The 25,242-nt window shown below is 34.6% G+C and overlaps 2 protein-coding genes across 2 annotated transcripts; both read left to right on the plus strand.

The window, feature by feature from the left end:
- Positions 1 to 433: 433 nt before the first annotated feature.
- LOC126657195 (uncharacterized) lies at positions 434 to 3,217 on the plus strand. Its single transcript, XM_050351851.2, has 4 exons — positions 434 to 1,177; positions 1,256 to 1,338; positions 2,085 to 2,184; positions 2,712 to 3,217. The coding sequence occupies exons 1-4, from the start codon at positions 808 to 810 to the stop codon at positions 3,215 to 3,217; spliced, it is 1,059 nt and encodes a 352-aa protein (XP_050207808.1). The 5' UTR covers positions 434 to 807.
- A 1,665-nt stretch (positions 3,218 to 4,882) lies between these two features.
- Positions 4,883 to 6,708, plus strand: LOC126655054 (uncharacterized). Its single transcript, XM_050349058.2, has 5 exons — positions 4,883 to 5,103; positions 5,186 to 5,318; positions 5,396 to 5,692; positions 5,781 to 5,888; positions 6,217 to 6,708. Exons 1-5 carry the CDS (start codon positions 4,883 to 4,885, stop codon positions 6,646 to 6,648), a joined length of 1,191 nt encoding a protein of 396 aa, XP_050205015.1. The 3' UTR covers positions 6,649 to 6,708.
- The last annotated feature ends 18,534 nt before the right edge of the window (positions 6,709 to 25,242 follow it).

Genomic DNA, 25,242 nt, shown 5'->3' on the forward strand with positions numbered 1-25,242 from the left:
AACCCAGTTAATTAGTCAAAATCTAATTAAATCTAATTAAATCAATCAAAACTTAATTAAATTCAATTAAACCAATCAAAATTCAACAAATAAGATCTAACTGAATGATTCAAAATCCAATTAATTCTCACTCATTAAATTTCGTATCACCCCGTCAAATCATAAAAAAAGAATTATTTTTTTCATCTTTTTTCTCATTTTTCTCTTACCTCCACCACCTCTAACACCACCTTCACCTTTCGCAGCCGCCATTTCCAACACCACCTCTGCCCACCGCCACCTACTCCCTTCGTTTGAGCATCGTCTGAGGAGAACTCAGACGAAGGTCTTTTTGTTTAGATTTGAACCCAAACGAAAGGGGAGATGGTGGCAGCAAAGAGAGGTGGCGGTTGATGGTGGTGGAGGTCGTAGGAGATGTTAACACTACTAAAAAGGCCCGTTTTACCGACGGATTTTGGCGACGGACCAAAAATCCGTCGGTAAATAGTGTTTTAGCGACAGACTTGGCGACGGCCCAAGTCCGTCGCAAAAGCACGACAATTTGGCGACGGATTAATGCTAATCCGTCGCTAAATTTCGCGGGTACTTGGCGCCAAGTGTGGCGCCAAAAATCTGCTAAATTTTAGCGACGGATTTGCATTAATCCGTCGCCAAAGTGAATTATCTGAATGAAACACAGCGTTTCATTCAGGGAGGTTTAGCGACGGATTACTAAATCCGTCGCTAAACGGTCCAAATGAAACGCAGCGTTACATTCAGGTCCACATTAGCGACGGATTTTGAAAATCCGTCGCTAAGACGGCCCAAATGAAACGCTGCGTTTCATTTAGGGTTCAATTTAGCGACGGATTCATCAATCCGTCGCTAAATTGCACCCTAAATGAACCGAGCGTTTCTTCTTCCCCCCACTTTCTTTTTTCTCTGTTTTTTGAACTCCTTTCGCCGTTCCCCATTTTCTCTCCATCTCCGCCTTTCGCCGCCGTTCACCCCTTTCCTTTCATCTCCGGCGCCGTTTACCCTCTTTCCTTTCATCTCCGCCGTTCACCCGCCGGTTCCTTCCATCTCCAACTTCCGCCGTTTTCTTCTCCGCTGCCGTCCGCCCATTCCTCCTCCGCTGCCGCCGTATCATTTGTCTCTGCTGCTGCCGTTCATTCCTGCCTCCGGTCACCAGAGAAAGGTAAGTTTAATATTTATGATTTTGCTTTTTTATTTTATCAATTTACTTAATTAATTTTTTTTATTTTTTTAATTGAAGTTGCTGCCTCCGACCTCGATCGCCCGCCCTCGATCCTCCGTTGCTCCGGTTTGCTGTTATCGTCCGCTGCCCTATCAAAAAACGTAAGTTTGTTAATTGTTTTGTTTAATTTCAACTAATTCTTAAGTTAATTGATTTAAAGTAGTTTAATTAGTATATGTAAATTAGTTTAGGTTAAATTAGTTAGTTTATAGTTTAGGTTAATATATTAGGTTTAGTTTTTTATAAATTGAGTTTAATTTTATGATTTATGTTAATGTAGTTTAGTTTAGTTAGTTTAGGTAAATTATTTTATTAATTTAATTAGCTACTCTAGTTTGATAAGGTTAATTGTGTTTAATTTTATTGTTTATGTTGTGTTTAATTTTTTCGTTAGGTTAATGTATTTTAATTTTATTGTTTAGATTGTGTTTAATTATAGTGTTTAGGTTGTATTTTTAATGTATTTTATTGTTAATAATGAATAAATTGTTAAATTAGAATATAGCTTAAATTTATTATTTTTAAATTTTGTTTAAATTGGTTTAATGTGTTTAATTTGATTATAATTATTATATTAGAGAATTTGACTAAATTGGTTACTTTAGTAATTTAATAGTCAATTAGAATTTAGTTAATGTTCATTTGAATTTTCGAATCAATATACGTTAATTGGCGTGAATAGGTTATGTTATTTAGCTTGAATTATTGTGTTGTATATTTTGAAAATGTATTGTTTATTTGCAGGGTTTCCCTAAAAAATGGGTGATGCTCATTTTTAGGGGAAATGCTGCCGGATTTTCATTAATTATGTAATATTAATTTGTGATAGTGTTCGTACGTATTGTAGGTTTGTGTTTCTCCGACGGTTGTTGATTTTCGTTGTTGTCAGTTTGCACCGCTCCCGCCTTTTTCCTTCTTTTTTATCTTGCGGTTCTTCTCTACAACAAGTAAGTATTGTTGTTTATTGTTTTTCAATTCCTTTTATTATATTAGATTAAATGAACTTAAAACAAAAAAAAGATTTTATTCACACCGAATAAAATCTCACCTAGCCGTAGAAAACCCGTCCCGTGTCCTCAAGAGATTGAACGACACGGGATTGTACGTGTGTACAGTTCGTAAAACTGGTATCTACGTAATTCGATCACGATAAAAAATATATGTGTAGATGCGGTAGAAAAATATTTGGTAGTTTTCCGTCGTACGTTCTCCGGTGGCTATCTCGTATATGCTGCGTAACGCTATTTCCTAACGGAATACGTATTTCGCGTTATTCAGCATATATTTGATAATGCACTTGGAGAACTGCGCCGGAAGGCTGCCAAATATTTTTCTCCGTATTTACGCATATATCGTGATCGTATTAAGTAGACCCAGTTTTGCGAATGGGATAGGGCCCTACCTTTTTAAGCGGTCAATTGCATTGACTTTGCTGTAACCGAGTAATAAACCCACCTAAATGTACGTGCTACAGAAATGAATTCAGATCGCAGTTGGATGTATAGTGGGAGACTGGTCAGAGGATTGTTGACTGAAGGGTACATCAGTAACGTTAGGGAGTTTTTGAACTTTGCTGTGCAACACCCCGAGTGTATGAGCGGGGCTCAGATAAAATGCCCTTGCCCTAAACCCAAATGCCGGAACACTGCTTTTCGAACTGTTGACGAAGTTGAGTTTCATCTCTACACAGACGGGTTTGTGAGTAATTACCACGTCTGGACTCACCATGGTGAGGAAAATAGGAGGGTCGAGGTGCCTGTTAATGTTCTGCAAGCGGACAACATGTGGGAGCATAGAAATGAAGACGAGGGTTGCAGTTCATTCCAGAGAATGGTTACTGATGCGGGTGGTCCCGAAGTATGGACAGAAGAGCCTCCGAATGCAGAAGCTCAGAAGTTTTATGATATGATGCGTGCGGCCGAAGAACCCATATGGCCTGGGAATGACAGACACTCCGCTTTGTCTGAGCATCTTCTTTAAAGACCTGACTTGCACAACGCTTAAAGAGGACGACCTAATTGAGATGGAGAAAGACATTGCGAAAATATTGTGCAAGTTGGAACGTATCTTTCCGCCTAGCTTTTTTGATTCGATGGAACATCTTCCTATACACCTACCCTACGAAGCGAAGCTGGCAGGCCCTGTGCAATATCGGTGGATGTATCCCTTTGAAAGGTTACGTATTCTTTAATTTTAAAATTCATTGAGGACGATCAAAAAAATTTGTTAACAATGTAATAATTTGATTGCACAGATATCTGAGAAAATTGAAACGGAAAGTGACCAACAAAGCTAAAGTGGAAGGTAGCATTGCCACCGGATATTTGTACGAAGAAATAGCCAAATTTGCGTCATTTTACTTTAATAACGGTGATCCGACGCTGCCTGACCGGCTGCAACGAAACGAGACACGTGATGATGTCGTGGATGATGATGTAGACCGGCTATCAATCTTCAAACCGAATGGCCGACCTATAGGTGCTTCTAAAAAACGAAGTTTGGAGGAGGATGAATACACCGCCGCCCATAGTTACATTCTCTTGAACTGTCCTGAAATCGAGCATTACAAGGAGTAAGTCGTACTCTACTTTTAAATTTATTTGTCACATACATGACTTTACTGTAATAACAAGTATTGGGTTCTTTTTAAAGTTTGTATGTTGACGAGTTGTACGAAATCATTCCCGGAATCACCCAAGTTCAAGTAGAAGTGAAGCTCGAGACTGAATTTGCCTCGTGGTTTGAACGATATGTAAGTATCTAAAATGATTTTTCAGATTATCTCGTACTTCTTATGTAAAAGGTCTGACAAGTATACATTTATGTGGTACAGGCGCAAACTAACTATATAAGTAATCCGTATATTTCGAGTCTTGCTAAGGGACCGCTTAGGCAAGCGAACCATTTTCAAGGATATTTCGTAAACGGGTTTAAATTTCAAACTCAGGCTTATGGGGCGAATCAATTAACCATGAATAGCGGAGTTTGCGTCAAAGGATCACTCTACGCTCCAACGGAAAGTGATTTTTACGGCATATTAACAGATGTTCTTGAGTTGGAGTACCCGGCTCTGCCAATTAAGAGGACTGTCTTGTTCAAGTGTAATTGGTTCGATCCGACTGATAGAGGTATGTCAGTGCATCCTCGATATAATATTGTGGACGTCAATCATAAACGGAAGTACGGAAAATACGAGCCATTTATTTTGGCCGGGCAGTCCGGTCAAGTACATTACTGCACATATCCAAGTAAAAAGAAAGATAAGGTCAACTGGTGGACAGTATGTAAGATGAGGGCCAGATCAGAGATTGACATGCCCGATTCCATTACTCCAGCTTTTCAAGAGGACATTATAGAACAACCTCTAAACGTTATAACAGATGAGGGTTCAAGAATTTTGGTTGATCCGGTCGGGGAAGTTGAAACAGATGTGTTTTTCGCTCCTCCAGAGGTGGAGGACGAAGAAGAAGTGCCGTCAATATCAGACGAAGAAGATATACCTGAAGACGATGACGATGACGATTAGTAGGTAAATTTTGTATTAGGTAGTTATATCTCAGATGTTTATTCGAAAATTGAAATTATTTTATGATTTATATCTATATGTATATTTGTTATGTGTTTAAAATTGATTTATTTGCAGATATGCGAGGGAGGAGTGCTAGTGGGACAGGCCGGACTCGGCCCCCCACACTAGCTGTTGTTGAGGAGGAGGATGACCTGGCAGCTCCTCCAGAGGTGGCTGAGGCGCAGGAGGGTGTGGAGCCAGCTCCAGCACCTCGTAGACCTCGAGCTCGGCGCCAGCCTCTTGAGGGGGAAGTCTTGGATGCCGCTGGCAGAGTCCGAGTCATCCCTAACGCACAGAGGTAAATAAAAAATTTGTATTTCTTAATAATAAATGTGTTATATATAATATTTTTCTAAGTCGTAGTGATTTTCGAGAAACAGGAACAGGTTGCTCGATACCAGCACGGTATCCAGAGAGTTGCGGGAAATCTTCCAGAGTCGGTGGTGGGCAGCAGGCACCGCTTGGAGGTTTTTGCCTGAGGAAGCTGTTTCTTTTTACTTCGAGGAGTTTAAGGTAATTGAATAACAAATTTATATTTTTTATCTATATTTATTTGTTTAATTAATTTGTTAAAATTAACACTTCTGCAGAAAAAATTCTTCTGGGAGGACGAATTCGAGGAACGAGTCATCCGCAGTACTTTCGAGAAGCATGCTGCGAACCGTTATTCCGACAGGCTGTCGACCTACAAGACTTCTCGTGAGAGAGACGTGTCTATTACAGACGACGTATGGGAGGCCTGGGAGAGAGTTTGGGACTCTGATGACGCAAAGAAGAAATCGGCCCAGGCGCGGGCCAATCGGATGAGCGAGCCGGCCGGACCTGGTACTGGACCGGTTCGACATACCGGAGGCTCGATGTCTGCTTTGAAGCATAAGGCTGTTTTGGTATATTTTCTTTATTTTAATTACTATTGCATTTTGTGTTATATTTTTTTGTTAATTGAACTTACAAATTACTAAATTTGTGTGGCAGGCTAGGGAGCTGGGGCGTGAGCCGACACATGCTGAGGTGCACAAGCGGATGCACACTCTGAAGGCTGACCCGACACGATTCGTGGACGAGCGCGCGAGGATTGCAGCTGTAAGTATCTCTTTAAACTTTATTGTTTGAAACTAGTAATTAAATAGTTTCAGTAGTTAAATAGTTTGAATATAATAGGTTAATTGTTTGAATCGCGTAATCTATTTAGTTTGAATTAATTAACTTTTTTGTTTTTTAGAATTAAGTGGTTTGGTTGTTGATATGTGAATTGTACAATTTTATGTCTGCAGGATTTCCCTGAAAAATGGGTGATGTTCATTTTATAAACGAAATGCTGCCGGATTTTAATTAAAAATAACGTGAAAGTTTTAGTTGTTCATTATATCAGAATTCATATTTAACTAATTGTTTTACGTTGTTTTTGTAGGAGCGGTTTGAGCAGGAGATGTTGGCTGCCACACAGACAGCCGAGGGGAGTACTGCATCTACCCCAGTGGACCCAGACCAGGTTTATCTCGCTGTTGAGGGGGTGAAGAAGCGGCGTGTGTACGGATTAGGCTCAGTTGGTTCTGAGTTCGTCGCCTCTCAGCGGGGTACTTCTAGTAGACGACCCGGAAGCTCCTCTCAGACCGTGTCGCCAGCCGCCGATGAGAGATTCCGTACAGATCTCATCGCTCAGTTCGCGGATACGATCCGTGATCAGGTCCAGATTGCGGTTGCAGCGGCGATGCAGCAGTTGCAGCAGCGGGCCCAGGGAGATGTGCTACCCACTCCTCCACCACCGCCACCTCCACCGTCACCTCCACCTCCACCCGCTACTGATGACGGTGTCACAGATGACGGCACCACAGACTTGTAGTACTTTAGTGTAGCGATGTTTTTGTATACAGTTCTGATGTATCGTACGTTATATATTTATATATATATTATTTAGTATTTTCAGTGTTTTTTAATCTTTTTTACAATTTGTGCGTTATTAAACACAGGGTTTATATTTAATTAAAAGCCGGAAAGCGAAAATATTCTGCCCAAATAGATTACATTTCCCGACGGATTTTGCATTTTAGCGACGGATTTTATCCGTCGCTAAAATGCAACCCGTTTTTTAAAAATGTGAGTTTGGCGACGGAAATATCCGTCGCCATTTATCCGTCGCCATTTGGCGACGGATAAATGGCGACGGATATTTCCGTCGCCGTTTGGCGACGGACTTATCCGTCGCCAAACGCGTCCCCTGTCGTCGCCAACCGCGTCGCCCAAGACGTGTTTGGCGACGGATATTTCCCATTTGGCGACGGATTTATCCGTCGCCAAATGGCGACGGATTAAATTGAGACGTCGCTAAACCGATTAGCGACGCCACAATTGCCGACGGATTGTATCCGTCGGCAAATCCGTCGCTAAACGGTTTAGCGACGGAAAACGGCGTTTTAGCGACGGAAAAATCCGTCGCTAAAACGCTGCATTTTAGTAGTGTAAAATAAAATAAAAAACATTTTAAGAATTATATGTAAAGTTGACGATGTGAATTGAGTTTTTGTTCGGGGTGATGTAGCATTGAGTTAGTGAGGAAGGAAAAAATTGGTGGCCAGGTCAGCAAAAAGTAACCGATTTCTAAAGGGTGACCTCCTGCTATAATGTTTTGCTAAAGTTTAGTAGGCTTATTTTCCCCTATTCTTCATGATATTTGGGCCTTCTATTACCATAGTTCCTACACTTTATTCTTGGCCTGTATAATCTCTGAGCTTCAAAGTCACGACTTGTAAAATCCTTCCGTTCAAAATTTGGTTAACACCGTCAATTTTGATGACTTGGCGCCTAAAACAATAAAAAAATTAAAATCATAGTCCACATCAGCTGACACGTCATTAAAACACCATAAAATTTTAAAATGCCCAAAATACCCCTAAACCATAAAATTAAAAAAAATTAAAAATGCCCCTATCAGCCACCTCTACCCCTACTCCCACCGTCGACCACCTCGGACCCCACTCCCAATGTCTCCACCGACCACCCAACGTCGCCGATAATTTTTTTTCCCGACCACTCTGTTCTTGACAAAGAAAAATCTGGTCACCTTCGTCTTCAAGGCAAACCTATCCGGGTTTGCTGTGAAGATGAATAGTCGTCTTCAAGGCTTGTCCATATGGGCTCGCCTTGAATATAAATTGATATGTTTGAATAGATCCATTACTAAACAAATTTGTTCATCTTCAGGCGAACCCTTCGTCTAAAGACGAAGGGTTGCGTGAGTGGATGACGCAGAGGCAGCAGTCGGAGTGTAGACGAAAGTCGGAGCGGAGGTGGGAATCAGAGCGGAGGCAGTAAACGGGATGGAAGCGGTGGGTGGTGGCTGGGATTAGAGGCAATGGCACTTAGGTAATTAGTTTTAATTGTTAAACTTTTTTATTTTAGGGGTATTTTTGGCATTTTATATATTTAGGGTAATTTGATGACGCGTCAAATGATGTGTCATGTACTTAATTTTAATTTTTAAGTGTCACGTCATCAGAATTAACAATGTTAAAAAAGTGGACGGAAGGGTTTTACAGATGGTGACTTTGAAGCTTAGAGATTGTACAAGCCGAAAATGAAGTTTAGATACTATAATAATAGAAGGCCTAAATGTCAAGACAATGAACAAAAATAAGCCAAGTTTAATTCCCATTTTATGAAAAAAAAATACCTACTTTAAAACATCGATATAATTCAGTGCTTCCCAAGTTAAACATTTGATATATGATTAATAAATTCTAATAAATAATTAAATTAGTGGATTCGGTTGAATCAGAAATCCATATTGATTCAAAATTGATTAAATTTTAAAACACTAGACAAAACAAATATGTGTATTACATATATTTTTTATTTTTATTATTTATTTTTTTATCATAAATAAATCTATTTTATATTAGTTGTTAGTGGAAGTTAGTAAGAATTAATTAAAACTATTATGTATTTTTTAAATAAACAAATCATGGCCTGAGAGAATCGGGGATCGAACCTCCATATTTATGTGTATTACATGTATCTTTTACAGTCATTTTATTTGTTTTTAGATATCATTTCAACGAATGATAGAATAAACTACAAATTTAATTTTGAATGTAATTCCGGCTCTTAAAATTGCTTGTTGCATACTTGTTGGACCGAGTTATTATGTGGTTGGACATTCATACAACAACTCTACTATCTTTCAATCAGTTTTATACCTCTCTTATTAATTGTGCATCAATTTAATTGATTGTTTTCTTTGTTTTTGATAATCAATCATTGAATAATCACTTAATGTTTATGGATTTGTGATTAGTCTTGTAAAACCACTTTGTGAATTTGTATTTAACTCTAGAAAAACACTCTTTGTATTAGTTTGGTGTTAACCTCAAAACACCTGCATCAGTGGATTAAAAAAAATCTCAATATTTGATTGAGTAGTGTAGTAGAATTGGTTTGTGATTTAAACCACTTTAAATTTTTGTGTTTTTTTTCTCTAAACCCGAAGACTTTCACCTGAACTTTTAATTTATCTATTAAACTTAAAACATTTTTCTTCTTCTCTTTGGAAGCTATTTTTTTATTTTTGGAAGGTGAGAGATGGATACTTTCCTATTTTAACCTAAAAGCCACATTCTCCCTGTTCACGTTAATACTTACTTTATAATTTCTAATAGATTGGCGATAGTGTGACTAGAGTTTTATACATAATCAGATTTAAAGAAATACATTTGGTTTTACAATGCACATGAATGTGGTGTCAAGATGTCTGATCCTTGGGAGAGTTTAGGATCGGTCTATTTATAGGCAAACATGTGTCCCTTACTTTTCCTAGTCGATGTTGGATTCGTGTGAACCGTTTGTTTTGTAGTCTAATTCCATCATTAATCCCACCCCCACCCTCTACTTCCCGTTTCACGTAGATATTTATGTTTGTAATGTGAAGCGAGCTTTTGTTGGGCATGGTCATCTGTTTGATTTCTTCTCTTCTCTTTTCTTGCATCTCTCTGACAGCCTGTTATGCAGCACTTAATGTGTCTTGCACCTTTTTATGTTTTTCCGTTGTTTTATGTTGCTTTTATTTTCAAATTTTGTCTGGTTTACCTCTTTCTTCCCTTTTTATTCTTTTTGTTCTTCTTGTGCTTCTCTCTCTCTGCTTGTTATTATCCTGACTCTTCGACTTTCTTTCTTTTTGACCATGGCTGAAGGCTATTCAAAGGTTGTTACTTCTTTGAAGAAGTGGCCATGTTCCCCGACTCAAGAGTCATTGGTTTCACTTCGGGGGACCTACAACATTCCTAATGATTTTCTTCTTGATCTTCCGGCAGAGGGTCAGTTTGCTAACTCACGTCTCCCTCCCGGATCCTCCTTTGTTTTTGAAGAACAACTTCTGGATGGTTTTCGTTTTCCGTTGGATCCATTGCTGTTTCGTTTTCTGGGATCTTGGGGTGTCGCTTTGTCTTAACTGCACCCCAACGCCATCCATCATTTCATCTGTTTGAAGTCGCTCTACCATTTTCACGGTGAGCGGTTTACTCTTAATCGCGTCCACTATTGGATGAATTCTCCTTATTGCCGCAAAGAGTGGACATTCATCTCCTTGGGGTTTCGCTCTGGGTTGAAGATGATTAAGGATCTCCTTGACTCGATTAAGTGGAAAGGTAAGTTTTTCATTATTTCGCATCCGACATGCTCCTTTGGTCCTGCTACCTGGCGCTCCCATATTGAACCTCGCGATCCTTTTAAGGTTTCGAGAGAGGAGCATGCTCTTATGCAGTGGATTGGGGTTACATATGCTGAGGGGTCCCGGACTTACGCTGATTTTATCAACGTGTATTTATGGAGACGTGCTGTTTCAACCCCTGTTCCTCTTCCGATTGTTTCTCTTCCTGCCGCTTCTCTTCCCGCCGCTACTCCTGCTACCTGTAAGTTCTACTTTCTTTGTTTGCTTCCTTTTATTCGGGTGGATTTGTGTGTTTCTCATTATTTTGTGTGCTGATAGGTCACCTTCCTAGTGTGTCTGCCGCTCCTTCAACTGAGCATGCCATAGTTCCTCGGAAGCGTTTGCGGAGTGGTGAGAAGTCCGAGAACCTTCTTATACCTTCTCTGTTTGTTTCCCCTTCTTCTCCTTTACTGTTGACCGGGGTTTCTCAACCGGCTCTCTCTGATGGTCCGACCGCGGTTGTACGTTCTTTGTCTCTTTGTACCAGGACCGCTTCAGCCCTTTCGGTATATATCCCTCTGTCTTTGGTTGGGCTCGTACTCCCCTTTGGGTCCTTCATCTGCTTCTGCTTCTTCGTCTCTTCCGGTTAGTGACGATGAAGAGGAGGTGACTATCCCACCTAATATTGTCATCCATCGGGGTTCTCACCTGATTTTCCCTTTCGGTAGTAGTCGTCATGACTTGGGTGTTCTTTGCCAGGTTCGCGACTTTATTGGGATGATGGAGCCTCCATCCCTCTATTATCGTTTAGAAGGTGATGACCTTTATGACTCGATTTGTCAGGGGTTCTTTAATGCTACTGATGGCATTCGTATTGCTCAGCAACGTTATATTTTTTCAAGGAGTGTGAACTGGCAGCGGATCAGGCATATCTTAAGTTTGCCTCTTTGCAAGCAAAGAAGGCTTTGATCGAACAAGACCTTTTGCGAAAGGAGAATGTCGATCTTCGTGCTGAGCTTGTCCGGATTAAGGCTGACCATGCTACGTCGGAAGAGGGTTTGGAAGATTCATCTTTCCTTGTCTCTCGATTGTTAAGGTTGCATCGGAGAGCTACTCGCGAGAATTATCTGGCTCTGCATCCAGGCGGGGACACTTCCTTCCTTATTGTTGATGCTCGCTTGTTGAAGGAAGAAGCTCAGCGCCTGTTGGCGGATCACAAGCAGGCTAGAGCTGTGCCGCCTACCGTTTGTTTACCTTCTTCTACTCCTCCACCTTCTTCGGTTTGTTTGTTGGGTTTTTAGATTATTCAAGTCTCTTTGGTGATTGTTCAGACTTTATATTCAAACTCTTAATGATCTAAGAATTTTTTTGGGTGGTATTAAGATCTATATCCTTGGAATGTCATTGAAGATGATTATTGGAAAATACTAAAATTAAACGAATCGATCAAAATACCGGTTGAACCGGAGAAGAGCTACTAACCAGACTTTCTTCATCATTAAGATCCAAGATGATACTTTGTGTGATAGTCATGTTCTTAATAGTCCTTTTCTCGATTAACTTTTACTTATATTTTTTGTCTATTCTCAGTGTTACTAGATTACAATATAAAGATCGTATATTTAAATGTTGTTGTAAGACTTTCATTCCAATGAATTCTAACTTCGGCAAATAAAAAGTCGTGTAATAAGATTTAAACATACGATCTTTCAAACTCTAATCTTACAAATAATTATGAAACAACAAAAGATACAAGTAAAAAATATAATCAAAATGCGACGAACAAGCCGATAATCTCACTAAAGGTGTCATCTTGACTCACAACGATGAACAATATTTTCTTGAGCCTTTCTACTTATAGATCTGTGCAAGGGTCTATTTTGATTACTTTTGATTAGTCTATGAAACTGTTTGATTCGTTAAAACTCCATACTTTTTGAAATATCGTCTTTAATCAGACTCTTGAAGATAACCTCAAAACAACCACACATAACTAAACATTAACTCAAATATTAAAACAAACACCAAAATAAACTTCTATGAAAATCTTCAACTTTTAGGATCTTGGCCTAACCAAATTTTTTGACATGCAAATCAGAAAGACTTAAAAAAAATTAATCGAACCAAGAATTTTTTAGATGCAAATCAAGAATTTCGGATCAAACTAACGATCTTCAACAAACATCCAAAAAACAAAGAATATACATATATATATATATATATATATATATATATATATATATATATATATATATATATATATATATATATATATATATATATATATATATATAGAGAGAGAGAGAGAGAGAGAGAGAGAGAGAGGGGTAACAAATGTACTTTTCCGGTCTAAAAAGACCAATATCTCCCTTCTAAACTATGGATTAATATTTTTTAAATAAAAAACAGAGGTTCTGTTTTTGGAAAGGTCTTGTTCATTTTCAGTCCCATTCTTCATTTTCAGTTTCACTCCCATTTAATATTATATGAGAACACACATATAGTAGATTATATACGAAACTAAAATATAAAATAAAATCTTTAGATTATTTATAGGCTGGCTTAATAAAAATATTTGTATATTAGAAATGATTAAATACTTAAGTATGTTTAGTAACATTCGGAATATATCGTTAAGTATTGACAGAAGAAATGAAGAAAGGTAAGAGTAGCAAAATTTTCGGGCAGAATCAAAAACATACACTCAAGGACAAAATTTGCATGTCTCTCTACCCAAGAAAGAACAAGATTTTTTAATCGGTGATTAACTATATTTGATTACAAGAGTATCTAGAAAGTATGGCATGTTAGGTATAAAAAAAAAAGTACTACCATTTAAATTAAAAAAAATTAATTCCAATAAAATACTAAACATTTACATGTTTTATCAGTTATAATTAAATTTTTCAAATTCGACTAGTTTATCCCAATTTAAGATATTTGAAATCTTTTATAGCCATTCGTGAATTAAATCGAAACATCTGTCATTCGTGAATAAACTAAACTAGCCGATTTTGATTGATTTTATTATAAAATATTTTAAATATTTCATATTATCCAAAATCGATTAGTTTAGCCCATTCATGAATGACATTTTTTTTGATTTGATTAACAAATGGCCAAAAAAGTTTTAAATATTTTAAAATTGGCTAAACTAGCCGATTTCGAAAAATTTGATTATAACTGATAAAATCATCAAACGTCTGGCATGTTATTAAAAAAAATACTCTCCGTCAATAAAAAAAGCTTCATTTAACAAGTATTATTTTAATTTATTTTAAGTTTTCTATATTTTGTAGATATTAAAAAAATATCAAAAAAAATTATTTATTTTTTAAATCAACATAATAATTTATGAATTAATTAACTAAAAAACAAAAAATAGTTATAGTAAGAGCAGAGATAAATTTGATGATCTGATAAAAAAACAGTAACCTATCTCCAATCATAAATGTTTTTATCGTAGATTTGCCTTATAAATATTTTAGAAAAATAAATTAAATAACTGCGTTGGAGTAAGTACAAAACTTGATTCTTAAAAAATTTACGATATTAAAATTTAAATTATCGTAATTATTTTAGAAAATCGATAATATTTTGTTTGAAATAAATTTAAATCATCACAAAAATTTAAAGGAAGCAATAAAACAACAGAATTTGTCAAGAATTACAACAAATAATCACTCAAAATAATAAAATTTTGATCAAATTTAAAAAAAAAACACAAACAAAACAACCTTCATCACAAAAAGAGAGATTATAAGTTTACCACATCATTTGTGTATTAGCCTATCATATTATGACATATCATTAAAGTAGTGGTACTATCGTAATTTTGTTTATTATTTTTTTACACTTTTGAATAGTAAGATTATAATAGTGCCATTATTTTAATGACGTGTCATGATGTGATAGGTTTAGCACACAAATGATGTGGTGGACCGAGTCTACCTAAATATTTTCTCATAAACAAACAACAAAAACACGACAAAAACTATTATTGTAAAAAAGATAAAAGTATAATATATATACATAAGGATGAAAAGACGACGTGATCCGATCAGAGACAAAAAAATCACCGCCTCATTATTCTCAAAATTAAAACGGGCGATGAGAAAATTAAAAAGAAAAAGATTTGAATATAAAAAAGGCGGATAATATGAATTTATAGTTAATAGAGTAAAATCAGAAATATTTTTTATATTTTTATAAAATAAATAGATGCTTTAATTTTTTTTAAATTACTTTAAATTATTTTACGGTGAATAAATAAAATTATGAATAATACTATAATTTTATGCTAATTTGTATTTTTTTTATAATTTATTTTATCTATATACAAAAAATAATAAAATTATGAATTGATGTGGAGTTGATGAACTAAATAATTGTTTCAACTGTGAAATATATTTAGATATTTTTTTGAGTTTAAATTAATGTGATTTTTTTTATTTATCTGTTAATAAATAATATAGTAAAGTAATTTATTAAAAAAACTAAAGTATCTTTTATGGTGCACTCTTTCCGGTTTATAATATTTGTATAAGAATTTTAAAAATATATTAATTGCTACATTATTTTTTTTAAATTTATCCCTACCAATAGATAATTTAGTAAGATTAAAACACTAGTTAAATATAAAACTAATAATAGTTAAGATGAACAATTTAATAAAAATATATTTATATTAAAATATATTTATTAGTTTTTTAATATATGTAAAATGATAAATACGATAAATATTATGGATCGAAAGAGATTGTTTTTTTAGAATAATGAAAATTTCATTAATAGAGAAATAAAAATACAACTTGATCAAATATTGAATATATCAATACATTCAAGAGGTACAATAATAGAATATCAGTAAAATAACAGAAAATCATATCTAATTTCTTCAATCGCATTGACGGAGCTCTTTGAATATGCAACTCGGCGATCCGTCCGCTACACTCGAAGGTTATTTTAAACCACAAATCGACTCTTTGATCTTTGAATGAGTCCGATTGAGAGAATATTAGAAATAAGATTTTTACTGATAGCACTTCAGATCAACACTCCGTAGATAATTCCATCAAGGAAATAGCAAAATCCATAAAGGGTAAGAGTCAGAACTCCACTAAAGAAGACAAAACATCCATAAAGAAAAAAAGAAAAATACCAACAGATTTTAGATCTGTGATTATTGACGCAAAAAAAATTAAATACGAAATTTGAAGAGAAAACGAGAAGGTAGTGAGGTGATTTTGAACTAAATACTGGCCAAAATCACCTCCTTTTTTGCGGCTAGGATTTCTGAAATGAAAGAGAGAGTTTATCCAAAGGATTGTTAGTATTATAAAGTATACACGTTATTTTATTTATTAGAAAATAATAACTATATTCAAAATAAGATATTGTAATTATATTTATAGGTTAATAACTAAAATTGACAGTTTTCATTTGTCCATAATTGTTGGTAATGAGGACAGCATGATTTTCGAGATGCTTAGGACACGTTAACATTTTGGGAAGAGTGAAAATGCAAGACACGTTAATATATCATTTCACTCCTAAACTTATATTAATATACCTATTTAACCATTAAACTTTTTATTTTATACATCACACCTTTAAATTTGTTAAATTATCTTTTTTAATCCTTAACTTGAGAGTTTTAAATTTATTTTAATTTATATTTTATTTTTAATACATATTTAATTTAATTAATAATTATTAATAAGTTATCTTTATATTAAGTATTTATTTCTTTTCATGCTTTATATCTTTTTTTAATTGATATCGTTTAGTTTTTATTTGTTTTGTATACATTTTCAGTTCCAATAAAATTATAATAAAAAAATAGTTATCTCATTTAATAATTATTTTAATTAATTTTTCTTTTAAAATATTTTTCTTTAGTTTATTAAATGTTTGTTTCATGATTTTCATAGTTTATTTATATTAATTATCAATTTATATTAAATTTATTTTTCTTTTATATGAAATATATATTTAACAATATAATATAATAATTTGGATGACCATTTGAGCTTTCCGTAACATGGTCATCTAAATCATCCCGTTGTAGTTGCATATTAAAATAAAAAATAAATATTAAATTAAAATAAAGAAAAATAGTTATTAAATAAGGTGTGACCATTTTTTATTAGAGCTTATTTGAAACTGATAATATATACAAAAAAAATAATATCATTTAAAAAAATAGTATATAAAGTATAGAAAAAAATAAATATTTTAAATAAAAATACTTATTAATTAAATAAAATATATATAAAAAAATATATATAATAAATTTAAAAAAATTCAAATTCACTTGTTAAGATGGACAATATAACAAGTTTGGAGTTGTGATGGGTTAAACAAAAGATTTAGAGGCCAGATAGGTAAATTAGTATAAGTTTATGACTCAATATTTTATCAAGCTTTAGATTTTTGGTGATGTGGCAAACGAGCTGACAGTCCTGTCAGAGTCGCCATGTCAATGCGCCTAAGATTCAATCTCCATAGGGATTAATAAAGATAATTTAACAAAAGGTGTAATGGATTTAATAAAAAATTTAGGGGTCAAATTGGTAAAATAAGTACAGATTCAGGAATCGAACAATAAACTATGCCAAATAAAAATAAGTGAATAATAATAAAATTACAAACGTAAATATGCTATTGTATTTTAAAAAAAGGTGCAAAAATGTCCCTAATGATTTGTCTGTATCTAACTAAGCTATCAATTTTGTTAGCTCAAAATAACCTTAACATTTTAAAAAAGACATTTAAACACTAATTTAACAAGATTTTTATAGTATTGTTAAATGATTTAACGAGTCACCTAAAGAACAAAATAGAACACCAGTATAACAAGCCGAGTCTCATAAGATTTGTCCACTGAAATGGACTCCTCGCCAAACGGTAATAAGTCAAAGACAAGAGACCCACTCATGGATGAACTCCCTAAAAGCTTGTAATGAAGGAATCGAGTCATGTAAAAACTTGTCCATCTAAAACCGAGCCTCTATGGGTTTGTTCAAGCAAAGACGACTGAATCCCTCAGGACTCGGTAAGTACATATATTTCAGAGATTTGGAATCCTAATCCGATACAATACCGACAATTCAGGAGGTTCTTAAAGACTTGTACTTTTTAAAAAATGACTAAGAAATATTTTTATATTTGGAATCATAATCTTAGTTAGGAACACAATTCCTCAGTCTATGGCATTACCATACCACCAGGCGAGCGAGGGCCTCCGATGGTGGGCAGTATCCTTGTCGCTCGTCTAACAACAAGTCTCTTCTTTAATAAAAATTGACCTACTTCGTCAATTTTCGTTAAAGAGGTGGGCAAACTGTAGACACCTATTTTTCGGACAGGTAAAAAGTGATAAGGAACTGAAGTGTCCAACGATGGTTTCAAGAGAAACCCGTCCGGGTGACGAGCTTTCGATTTTCTTTTGGGAATATAAGTAGGTGTAATATGTGCACAGTTGCAAAATTGAAGGATTAAAACGTAATCCAAAAATATTGTAATCTAAGTCTAGAAATTGGACTAATTGCCATATCTTAGAAGTTTATTGGCCAATTTGCAAGTTTGACGGACTGAAATTGACCTTAACCAAATCTATAGGGTCTGAGGAACCTTTTTTTTACACTTTCAGGCACCAAAACGCACTTTTGGCAACCTTTTACTTAGGGGGTGTTTGATAACCCAACTTATTACTTAAATTAATATATTAAGCACTTAATTGTTTTAAGTTGATTATAACTCAAAAAATTAACTTATTCAGTTAAGCCAAAACCACTTAAAATAATAAGTCAAAAATTTTGACTTATTTTTTTTTACTGAAAACATTAAGTTATTAAATATTAATTTTATCATTGAATAAACTTTATATTCTTATTATTTTCAATTATTACTCACAAATAAAAATATTTTATCTCACATATATAATTTTTTTGTTTTTTAATGTCACAATGAGTGTATTATATTTAGATCAGCACTTAAAATTGCAATATACTATATTTTTCATTAGAAATCTTTTTTTTTCTATTGTTATTTTTCTATTTATACTCTATGTCGTTTATTTAATATTTCGCTTTTTAATATTATTTGAATTTCTGTTTGTAATTAATGGAAACCGAACTCCAACATAACTATAACGGAATCAAGTCATACATGATCTACCCTTATGGGAGAATCCTAGCACTCGCTTAAAAGGCGAAAGTCTGATGGTATTGGCATCCGATTTCATGAGATCGCCAAACTTGAAGATTATCAGATTTAAACAATTTTTTAGAATTTTAAAAACTACTATTTTATTTTAAGGGCTAATTTTTCAGTTAAAGGGGAGTATTTTTATCATCTTTAAGGACTAATTATCAACCTATGCAACTAAAATTTAATATTTTTATTTATGATATATGTATTATTTATAATATTTTTATATATTATCTATTTATGTTTTAAAATTTTAAATAATATATAATTTATATTTAGTAATTTATTTTTAAAATAGTTTATCTTTAAATATTTAATATGTAAATATAATAATTTTAATAATATTCAGTAATTGCAAACTTGTAGTTACCAAACAGACTTATTTAATTCAGCACTTAAAAAATATCACCAATTATTATTTTCAGCTCTTAAAATTCAGCACTTAATTTTCAGCACTTAATTTTCAATTTTATCAAATGCCACCTTAGCCACTAATCCTTAATACGAATTTAACTAAAAAATTAGAGTTTAAAGTTAATCTTAACACTTACTCCCTCTACTCCCTTTTATTTGTCCTTTTTTGAAGTTTTTTTGTTCCAAAATATTTGTCCATTACAAGTTTGAATGATAATTTTCAATTTTTTTTTTCATTATTGCCCTTTACTTTAGTTAGTGGAGTAGAGATAGCATTTATTAACATGCGGACTTTAATATACCAATGTAAGATTATTAAGTCATTTACATGAAATGTTAATGACTTTCTTAATATGTGTGTTTTGTTAAAATGGACAAATAAAAGAGAACAGAGGGAGTAAAAACTTATCACTTCACACTCTTTCACCCTAGAATATTCTAGAATGTTTTAGAAGATTTTAAGAAACCCTAGGTCACCCCTAACCACTATAAATACAGCCTCAATGTCACGACCCAATTTATTGAGCCGAGACCGGCGCTAGGGAACGGGAGTGGTAGCTCCGGAACCCGTAGCAAGTCTAAAACCACTATAAATTTTCCGCGAATTAAATATATTGTTTCATATAAAACGTTTTCAGAAAATCCTTTTAAACATTCTCATTATACGTATCAACATATTTAAATTACTTTTCAAAACCATTGCGAACCATCATTATAGACTAGGGTCTTACCGAGCGACACCTCTTGTCCAGCTCTGCCCTGTCTCTAATCATAATCGTAACCAATTCCACTTTATGGCAATTGGTTAAAGAAATCAAACGGTTAAAATATGATCTTTGTAAATAAATAATATATATACTTTATATCAAATCAGAGTTGCCCATATAAATAAACCGTTTGAATATAAATCTTACATCTCATACAGACATCTACCGACTACTGCAGCTCTACGAAGAAAACGTTCTTTAACATGACCTTTCACTATTGTGGACTTCCGGAACAAGAAAAAGGAAGTCCGTCCTTCAAAATGCTTTAACCTGAAAGAAAGACTGTGAGGGGTCAGTATATGGGAATATACTGAGTGAGTTCATACATTTACTAATAAGTATTCAAATAAAACATAAAACGATACTCAATCGTATGCAGCCAAGTACAGGATCCGATTGAAACCTTATTCCTCAAACATACTAATCATCAATCAAGCAACCCAATCATTAATATCAAATTGCGAGTCCAACTCGCTGGTGGCCCAGCCACTAGATACGGGGACTCCAGATTACACCGTAGCCGAGTGCTCACTCGTATCAAAATCATATACCCAATCGTAAATTTCATAATCATCATCAGCTCCCAGCTGAGTCACATCAAAACTGGTGATCACGCAGTCCTATTGTCGCCCAATAGGTAGCACGTTCTATCGGATCAATACTGGTTTCAAATCAAGCATATGCAATTCATAAAAAGAATTCGCATCGCAATCATGCAAAACAAACATAAAGCAATATAAAATATTTGCTTAAATAAATACTTTAAAAGCAAATCGTATAAACTCACAGTGACCGCTTATTCCAAAAATACTCCGATGTTTAGAAACGTCTAGCTCCCCGAGCTCCTGGTCCAGCGGCTACTTGCCTCGCCGGATCTAAAACTATTTTAAAATAATTGACTCACGTCAAAATCCTATTCTAGGATTGATTCTAAACTCGAGACACGACACATTACTTTTATCGATTATCGTGCCTCTCACGTGTATATTCCGATAAACAACATCTAACTCGTGTACGGTTCAAATATCCCTTTTAAATAAATTCTCTTTTAACCTCATTAGGTTAAATAATTCAAACTAATCGATTATTAGTCGATAAATTAATCAATTCCGATAATTTTACGCGAAAACGTCCAAATTCCTCAAAAATATCGATCGGCCAAACACTGTGCGAGCGCACGTCTCACTGTGCGTTCGCACAGTGTGCTGTGCGTTCGCACAGTTGGACCGTGCGGCGCACAGCCGCGGGTTTTCACCCCGGCTCTGTTTCCGACATGCTTGATATAAAAACGATCCTAACGCATCCAAAACGCTTAATCTATTCAAAACATCCAAATTTAATCCTAAAACCATTTAAAACGATTAAATCGTTCCGTGGCCTAAAATTTTAACTCGATATAACTTTAAATTCATCCATCCAAACGGTAAAACGTCAAGCTTACCGTGATTCACCGTCGAAATACGATCAATTCGAGCTATAGAACGTCAGAAACGGACGAGAAATGGAGATCGAGCGGCGGAACCGTAATAGAACGGCGAGAGGAACGAAGAAATCAACTGATAAGGTTTTATGATTCTGGACAATTCCTTCATGATGAAGGTTATATATATATTTGGCTAAATGTTGCTTTTGGTCCTTGAACTCTTTGACTTAAACCAATTCTCTATTAAACTTTCTATTTTAACTTAACGATTACTTATTTACTTTAACTTAATTATGTATGTATTATTTATATCCAAATAAATAATACGATTCTAAAATTATTATTTCCCGTCAATAATCCTCTAATTTCAATTCTCGAGTCTCAATTGACTAATTTACATTTTAGCCCTTAAACTTTTCAAAATTTACAATTTAGTCCTAAACGCATCCGCGTCCAAATTTTAAAAGGTCTCCGATTGATTCGAGACTTTTACCATAAATACTATAAATTATTTCGCGGACTTTGGCGAAGAAAAATCCGTCACGGGATTTATAAATTATTTTATATTAATTTCCGAAGTTATTTTCTTAATTCCCGCTAATCCTCTTAATAAGTATTATTCTTTACTCCCGATATAATTAAATTAAATCCTTCATAATTTAATTTATCGAAATTCACGACACGAGGCACGACTTAATTATTCTAAAATATTTGGGGTATTACACTTAAGCTAGCCTGGCTAAAGGTGACACACAAACCCTAGAAAAATAGACCAAAAAATCGGCCACCACACACACACGCACTAAAATCCAGTCCTGATAACACTAAACACGTGTTGATTCTCCAAGAACGCAACATCCGCACAGATTTGAAGCTGGATTCCGCATCCATTTTGCCAGTAAACGAGCCAAGGACTCAAAGCGGTAATTCTGAGGACCCTCTCACTATGTTCTTTTGATCTTCCATTAATACACATATAATACCCATGATTGTTGTGATTATGTGCTTAGGATACATGTTTAGGTAGTTTCAATACTTTTGCCATTAAAATAGCTATAATTAACCAATTTGATGCTTTCAATAATTGCCATAAAATTCAATGATAGACATATTAAATTGCTGTAATTAATCATATTTAAGCTCAAATACATAAATCCAGTTAATCTAGAGCTCTTAGAATGCATGTTTCTAGGAGATTTTATCTTATTTTGCCATGAAAACTTGAAAAGCGTACTTGCTGCCAATAAATAACTTTTTACCTAGATGAATTTAAAACACTCCGATTATGTGTTTTTTGGATTTCTTGTTCGATTTTATGCTGTTTTGACTACTTTTGCATGAAACACGAAGTTAACGAGTGAGAACGAAGCAAAACAAAAATCCCAGAACTGATGTCGACGAATGGCCGCTGCCGCCGCTGCAACCGGTGGCGCCGCCACGACAAACCAGCAGTGTCTCCACCTTAACCTGCCGGCGCCGGCACTTCAAGTTGGTGTCATGATCCTCCTTCGCCAGACCTCCAGATTCGCTCCCATATCCTTCCAGAAGTAATCCAAACTTCTAAACATGTTTCTGGGATCATCCGGACTCCAAATCAGGACCAATTTGAACCCAGACGTAGATAATTTAGTGTAGAATCATATTTTGTAATGTAAAAGACCATACCCGATGTAAAACGGACTCGGAAATCAAAATATGTAACATAGTGTATAAACCGGGCCCACGAGCCCGAGGCCCTGCAAACCAGCAACTTCAAGAGGCGATTACGGGCTAACCCAAACTCAGAATCAACTCCGGATCAAACAAATAGAACCGGATAGACGAGATGCACAACTCCCGTGATCTGATCGAGAGCCCATTCTGACCAGACCGATGGTCAAAACCCGCGCGAGTGCCAAGCACTCAAAGTCAACGAGGTTTAAAAGTATCTCTAACCTTGTATGTATAACCAACTGCCCCTGATCATGCTAGCAATGTTTACTGCTTTCCAAAAACATTCCAAATCCAATAATAACCGGTTAAAGGAGTAATCACCTAAAGTTGGCCCGTTAATGCAATTCCACACCATCATTTAGACATCGTAGGACTGATAGAAAAAAGTAGTAACAATTGTATAGGTTTTTCAAGACTCGCCTAAAAATCGATCAATCACATTTATTTATCCGATTTTAGGCTTCGTGCATATAATCAATTCAGACCAACCAGACTTATGACTATTTGCTACCTCTAAGGTTAGCTGTGTGCTTAGGAGTACCTGCTACTTGCCTCAAATGACAGTCCAGATCGAGTCATATGCGCGTCAAACATGTTTATTGCTTTCATACATGTTTATTTACAACTTTCATATCTTGTGAAACTGCATATACTGTTGAGATGAGATATAATGCGAATATGCCCAGTATATAAAGTCGGTTACCGATAAGTCAAGCACAAAAGTCTTGGGGAGGTCCACGAACCCTAGTCTTTGATCCGATGCACGATAGTCTTACTGGAGACGAGTAAGGCTATCTAGTCGGTTAAAAGGCATTTCCTAGTTAAACTACGTGGCGACTCCATTTTTCAAACCATTTCCAAATCGAGAAGTCAGCCATAAACCTTGGGCGAGCGGCCCCCGAACCCCGCTCCGCTCACAGATGGGTTAAACAAAAGGTTTAGAGGCCACATGGGTAAATTAGTACAAGTTTATGAGTCAATATTGTATTAAGATTTAGATTTTTGGTGATGTGGAAAATGAGTTGGCAGTCTAATCAGAGTCGCCATGTCAATGCGCCTAAGATTCAATCTCCATATGGATTAATAAAGATAATTTAACAAGTTTACAGGTGTGATGGATTAAATAAAAAATTTAGGGGCCAAATAGGTAAAATAAGTACAGATTGAAGAGTCGAATGATAGATTACGCCAAATAAAAATAAGTGAATAATAATAAAATTACAAACATAAATCTGCTATTGTATTTTGAGAAAAGATGTAAAAATGACCCTAATGGTTTTGTCTGTATCTCACTAAGCTATTAATTTTTTTGGCTCAAAATAACCTTAACGTTATAAAAAAGACATTTAAACACTAACTTAACAAGACTTTTATAGTATTGCTAAATGATTTGGCGTGTCACCTAAAGAACAAAATAGAACACCAGAATAACAACCCGAGTGTTATAAGATTTGTCCACTGAAATGGATTCCTAGAACTCCCCAAACTGTATTAAGTCAAAGATAAGGGATCCACTCATGGATAGATGATGCACAAAATTGCAAATATACAATATCGTGATTAAGTAATAAAGAGTAAGTACAGTGTCGAACCCACGAGGAATGAATCTAGTACCAAAATAGTTAACTAATTATTATTTGAACTAACAAATTTTGATTGATTTGATTTTAAACTAATTAAACTAAAACAGAAAATAAAATAAGGAAATGCGATGATAAAAAGAAAACCTAGAATATTGTTTTCATATGGGCAATCCTTCAAATCTTTATTCTAATCTCTATCAATCCTAACTTTAATTATTCTTTGCAATGGCGGACAGATCTAATCTCGTTAACCCCCTATTTCGTAGACGATGTTAACCTATCGTTTATAACCTGATTACCCCCGAATCTTCCTTACTGTTACGGCTTAGAGGACAATAGAAAATAATCCGACAATCATAAACAAAGCTTTAAGAAAAGTTATCCACACGTGCCATGCAACGCAAACATAGTGGACGAACTCATGTTTTATAATTACGTTCTTATTATCTTTTCTAACCAACTTGCTTTAATGACGTTTACTCACAAATCGATCATTAATCATGTAATTGGTGATCAAGTAATTACAAGCATTAATCCCAATAATAAGAATTGCAAGAATAAAGAAAGATAAAATATTAAATTTCAGATTTGAATTAACTCATACTACACACAATATTCTAGATTTAAAGGATCTAGCTAGACATAATTGAAGAAATCAATAATTCAAAAGTAATAAACATAA

This window comes from Mercurialis annua, linkage group LG7, assembly GCF_937616625.2.
Source record: "Mercurialis annua linkage group LG7, ddMerAnnu1.2, whole genome shotgun sequence".
In the NCBI taxonomy this organism is placed as follows: domain Eukaryota; kingdom Viridiplantae; phylum Streptophyta; class Magnoliopsida; order Malpighiales; family Euphorbiaceae; genus Mercurialis; species Mercurialis annua.

Excerpts from the sequence above, each read along its gene's own strand:
- LOC126657195 (XM_050351851.2), top strand. The coding sequence starts at position 808 with ATGAAACGCTGCGTTTCATTTAGGGTTCAATTTAGCGACGGATTCATC. Across the intron at positions 1,178-1,255 it reads CCTCCGGTCACCAGAGAAAG|TTGCTGCCTCCGACCTCGAT; the intron begins GTAAGTTTAATA and ends TTTTAATTGAAG. Across the intron at positions 1,339-2,084 it reads CCGCTGCCCTATCAAAAAAC|GTTTGTGTTTCTCCGACGGT; the intron begins GTAAGTTTGTTA and ends TACGTATTGTAG.
- LOC126655054 (XM_050349058.2), top strand. The coding sequence starts at position 4,883 with ATGCGAGGGAGGAGTGCTAGTGGGACAGGCCGGACTCGGCCCCCCACA. Across the intron at positions 5,319-5,395 it reads TTTACTTCGAGGAGTTTAAG|AAAAAATTCTTCTGGGAGGA; the intron begins GTAATTGAATAA and ends ACACTTCTGCAG. Across the intron at positions 5,889-6,216 it reads AGCGCGCGAGGATTGCAGCT|GAGCGGTTTGAGCAGGAGAT; the intron begins GTAAGTATCTCT and ends TTGTTTTTGTAG.